The sequence below is a fragment of the Morus notabilis genome, unplaced genomic scaffold (genome assembly GCF_000414095.1).
Source record: "Morus notabilis unplaced genomic scaffold, ASM41409v2 Scaffold3212, whole genome shotgun sequence".
NCBI lineage: Eukaryota > Viridiplantae > Streptophyta > Magnoliopsida > Rosales > Moraceae > Morus > Morus notabilis.
In genome coordinates, this window is record NW_010361226.1 from 115,093 (window position 1) to 120,316 (window position 5,224).

General features: G+C 40.1%; 1 protein-coding gene across 1 annotated transcript; it reads left to right on the forward strand.

The window, feature by feature from the left end:
- Positions 1–388: 388 nt before the first annotated feature.
- LOC21388397 (probable disease resistance protein At4g27220) lies at positions 389–2,221 on the forward strand. Its single transcript, XM_010098821.1, has one exon. The coding sequence runs from the start codon at positions 389–391 to the stop codon at positions 2,219–2,221; it is 1,833 nt and encodes a 610-aa protein (XP_010097123.1).
- Positions 2,222–5,224: the final 3,003 nt, after the last annotated feature.

The window sequence follows — 5,224 nt, forward strand, 5'->3', positions numbered from 1 at the left end:
CAAAAAACGAAAAAACTATTTTTTGGGGTGAGCTTTCTTTTCCAGATTATTTCTATAGCAGTACTTTTGGTCCAGGATATTTTTTATTTGCCGCTTCGAATTCTGTAGTGACTCAAAAAAAAAAAAAAAAAAAAAAAAAAAAAAAAAAAGGGGGAAAAAAAAAGAAGAGAAATATGGTAGTGGACCAGTGTTTATCATTCTTTTTAAGGTTAGCAAGAATCACAGTGACACCAGTTTGGAGGCATCTGAGTTATGCAATCTGCTACAGAAGGAACACTAGACATCTTACAAGTCAAGTGAGGACTTTGAGTGATAGAAGATGCACTATTAAAGAGCAAGTTGATGCAGCAAAAAGAAACTTAGAGAGAATAACTCCGGAAGTTCAAAGATGGCTGGAGGATGTGGAGAATACAATTCAAGAAAAGGAGACGTATTTACTGAAGAAAGAGTATCAAATGCCTGGTGCTTCAATGGGTGCTGTCCAAATTTGAAGTCGCGTTATTACTTGGGTAGAAAAGCTAAGAGGATGTCTCTGGATATCGATGATTTCCTTCAACCTGGGAAACTCCCAACTGTATCCCTTCCTGCTCTTCCTCCAGGGCATGTATCTGTATCCATACGACACTCTGAGGCTTCAACTCAAGCAGCGAGTACGATCCACGAAGCTGGCACCTCCTATGTCACGCCAAAATCTGCTTCTGTAAGCACTGCAGCTGGCACCTCCTCTGTCACGCCAAAATCTGATTCTGCTTACACTGCAGCTGGCACCTCCTCGGAAGCGCCAAAATCTGCTTCTGCGTACACTGCTTTTGAGTCACGATTTTCACTTATCGAACGTGTCATGAATGCTTTGAAGGATGATCGGACCAATCCCATTGTTATATGTGGGATGGGCGGAATTGGCAAGACGACCTTGCTGAAAGAATTTTGTAAGAGGGCAAAAGGTGAAGGTATTTTTAACGAGGTTGCGATGGCAGATGTTGGACGAAATCCTGAATTCAAGAAGATTCAAGGTGATATTGCTGAATTTCTGGGTTTGACACTGTCTGGGGATAATTTGTCTGCAAGAGCATGTAAGTTATCTGAAAGACTAGATTGTGGCAAGAGGATCCTTGTGATATTGGATGATGTTTGGGAAACAATTGATTTCGAGGAAGTGGGAATTCCACCGTCCAGGAATTGTAAAATTTTGATATCATTCAGGAATCAAGACATATACAAGGAGATTGAAACCAAAATGAACTTCTTTGTTGGGCTTTTGCAACCGCATGAAGCTTGGAGTCTATTTAAGGAGATGGCAGGAAGTTCCATTGAATCACCTGAGTTGCGTACTATAGCAGAGCAAATTCTAAGTGAATGTGACCGTTTGCCACTAGCAATCTCAGCAGTCGGAAGTGCACTGAAGGGAAGAGGTAAACAAGCTTGGAGCGATGCGCTTAGACGACTAAGAAGAAACAGCCCACAAAGCGTTCCAGAAGTGTTGTCAAAGGTTTATCCAATACTGGAGTTTAGTTATGACTGTTTGGGAACAAAAGATGCCAAATCACTTTTTTTGTTTTGCTGTCTGTATCCAGAAGGGAGTGACATAAGGGTAGAAGATTTGGTTAGACATGGAGTTGGGCTTCAACTATATGAAGGGATTACATCAATGGAAGAAGGAAGGGATCACGTTGGAGCGTTGATTGAGGAGCTAAAGAACCGCTCTTTGTTGTTAGATAGCAACAAAAAAGAATGTGTCAAAATGCATGATGTGCTACGTGAAGTTGCCTTACATATAGCTTTTCTTCGTTTCCAGCAAAATGATTCTTCTCGAAATGAAAATCGGTTTTTTGTAAGACATGGAGTGAAACTAGATGGATGGCGCAGCGTGGAAGGAACTGATGCACAACAATACACTTGCAGTGCGCTGATAACCAAGGAAACACATGGAGATGTTGCTGAGCTCTTATTGTTATCATGCAGGGATGATTCAATTGTACCACTAGAAGCTGCTCTAAAAGGAATGGAAAAGCTCAAGGTTTTTGAGATTAAGAACGCAAATTTGTTGTCAACACTACCAGCGCTTAAGGTTTTGGAAAGTCTTCAAACACTGTGTCTGGAGCATTGCGTGTTGGGTGATGTATCAATTATTGGAGAGCTTCGAACGCTAATGATACTCAGCTTACGTGGCTCTTCCATCAACCAGTTACCAGTTAGCTTCAGAAATTTGGCCAATCTGTGATTGCTAGATTCCACTGGATGCGAAAGCAGAGAACGAATTTCACCAGGTGTCATTTCAAGTTTACGCAACCTACAAGAATTATACATACTTGGGCAGGTAACGGCCACGTGCCCCCACTGGAATTAATTTTGATTTCGCTTTTACTTGTTAGCCGAAATAGTATGGATAATACAAAAGAGGAACAAGTTAAGGAAGAATAAAAACCGAAATTCATACAATTGTAATTCAACCTTTTTACCAAAACTCGAAAATGAAAATTGGAAGAATGTCGAGGCACGTGGAGCACGTTTTCCTTAAAACAGATTCGTCCCCTCTAGCATGTGCTTGAGGTTACATTGGACGTCTGTCTCCCAGGATACAACGACAACGACGGTAGCTCGATGCACTTTCAGAACCGTCCGGCGAACTAGAACTTGATCTTTCCTCTATCACCAAAAACGGAACAAGAAGAACTACTCAAGGAAATCCATTAACCAGCCAATAATGTAGGTTAATGCTGTAGTTTTCCAAAATCCCACACTAATGCAGAGTTAAACAAAAACTAATGTAGTAGTTTCAGATTTCTGATGGGAAAAATAAAAAGAAAAATCGCAAAATGTAGCTCGCACGGAGCGGGTTTTCCGGTCCGGCATTCGTGTCCGCAGGTCGCGGGCGCACACATTACTCTGGAAATTCAGGGCTTGACAGCATTAGAAGAACTAGTACTCCACGAAATGTCTTGCTCGAAAGAGATATGGAGCACAGAAAGCATGCAAACAAGCAACATAGATGGCAGAGAAAGTCCAAGATTTCATAATCTAATTAAACTAGAGGTTTCCTGTTGTCGCAGTTTGGAATTTCTACTCCCGCATTCCACTGCCAAGGGTCTCATCAATCTCAAACATCTAAAGGTATATGATTGCGAGTCGATGGAACAAATAATCTACGAAACACCAACTGAGGTAGAAGAAACTGGGGACAAGAGCATTCTCCAGCAGTTAGTTCATTTGGAGCTTTCTTTACTACCAAAGCTGACTAGCTTTTGTCGGGGAAAATACAATGTTGATTGGCCGAATATGACAAAAGTTGTTTTTCAAGAATGCCCCAAAACGGAGACTTTCTGTTTCGGATTGGTTCATACACCGAAGCTGGAAAGGGTGTATTTAGATAGTTATAGTGATCGTTATCATTGGAAGGGAGACCTTAAGAGCAACATACAGTACCTTTCAAGATGAGAGGTATGTTTTACTATACATCTTTTGCAAGGACTACTATCTATGTTCATTAGTATAGGTTCTCTCATTTCTTGTGTTTCAGCTTATGCAGGAATTGAATGTCTTTTCTGTCAGAAAATTCCTAAATATAATCTATAATTTTGCATAAAACAATAATCCAAAATCTGAAGATTTTATAATTTTCTCTAGTCAAGTAATTGAGATATTTTTACATATCGTGATATATGACAATCATATACTACATGCATGAAGCCTTAGGATGGAAGCTCAACCACTAATTAAACATTTCATATTTTTAGCTGAATTATCATATTAATACCCTATCTCTTTTGCGATTATTTATGAAGATACCCTAAGAGTCTGATAATATTAAAATGGTACATTGTCATTGAAAAAATGTCTTCTTGGTCCCCAAGGCCTTTTTGTTTGGGACAATCTATGTTCTCTTTGCTCTTGTATCCATTTTCAATTAATTGCTCCAAATTAATTTATCGAAAATGTTGAAAATATCTCACGTACTGTAGCCAAAGAGGGACTAACCCTCAACATAGGCTAAATTCAACTAATTAATTAAAAATTTTTACATGAGCAAACAGTGTATTTTTTGTCCCATTTTCATTTTTAAATGTCAGGTACAATTTTAATATTATTAGAACCTTAGGATACCCCCATAATAATCGCAAAGAAGGCAGGTTGCTAACATGATAATTTTCCATAGTTTAAGTTGTGGTATGCACATTACGAGTGCAAGCTTAAACCGAGTTCAACCACTCTCATCAAGCCAGTGCTTCAAAAGAATGCTTTCTTAGTTCTTAGACTATGTTGAAATTCCTTCTGATCATGTGTGCAGTGAACTAGATGCAACTGTCTGGAAACTTCAGCCAAGCTGTTTGCGGTCATCAGATTCTGGAGGTTTGAAGACATAAACTCAGATTTCCTAGCAAAGGTTGACCATGTTGTTCGTTACTCTCTCGACGCGGAAATGCTGTCAAGCCCTGAATTTCCAGAGTAGTTAGACTGACTAACATGTTTCTTTTGCTCGGAGGGGTATGTTTGGAGCTGGAGACATTTTGTGTGAAGAATGCTGAAATTTGTGGACATGGTCGGTATTGGTTGGTTTACTTTTAAACAGACTTCCTCGTTTTTCTGCTCAAACTGGACTTAGAACTAGAAGTTTCAAGCGGTTGACGATAAGTGGTTGTAGTGGTTGTTTTTTGTTGTTCTGTGTGGAGAGTTGTGCATAGAGAAGTTCAGTGCAGGGAAGCCAAGAAAACTTATTTCTTTTTGGGCTGTGATTATGGGCCTGTTTGGTAGCATTTTCATTTTCGTTTCTCACATTTTTCGATGCAAAAAATTGAAAACGGAGATAAAAAACGTGTTTGGCAAAATTTGTGTCAGAAAACAAAAACGAAAATGGCTTTGTCGTTTTCCGGAATTTTGAAAACGGAAAAAAGCCGTTTTCGTTTTCTTGTTTTCATTTTCGGTTTCTTTTTCTTCTTTCTTCCTCGATCATCCTCCCGTTTCTGCTTCTTCCGATTTTTTCTTCCCCTTCAGCCGAGCTCTTCTTCCTCCTTCCCTTCCGTTCTTCAGCCGAGATCTTCTTCCCGGCCGAGCCCCGGGGTTCTTCTCGCCCAAGAGTCGCGTCGTTTGCTTCTCACCGGAGCACCTCCCTTCGCCTGAGCTCCTCCGGTCTCTTGTTGCCCAATCTGCGCCGTTCTCCGTTTTCTCACCGAGGTATGCCCCTAGCCAAAAATATTTGAACGTGTTTGATTTTTCCGATCGATTTGGT

Excerpts from the sequence above, each read along its gene's own strand:
- LOC21388397 (XM_010098821.1), top strand. The coding sequence starts at position 389 with ATGGCTGGAGGATGTGGAGAATACAATTCAAGAAAAGGAGACGTATTT.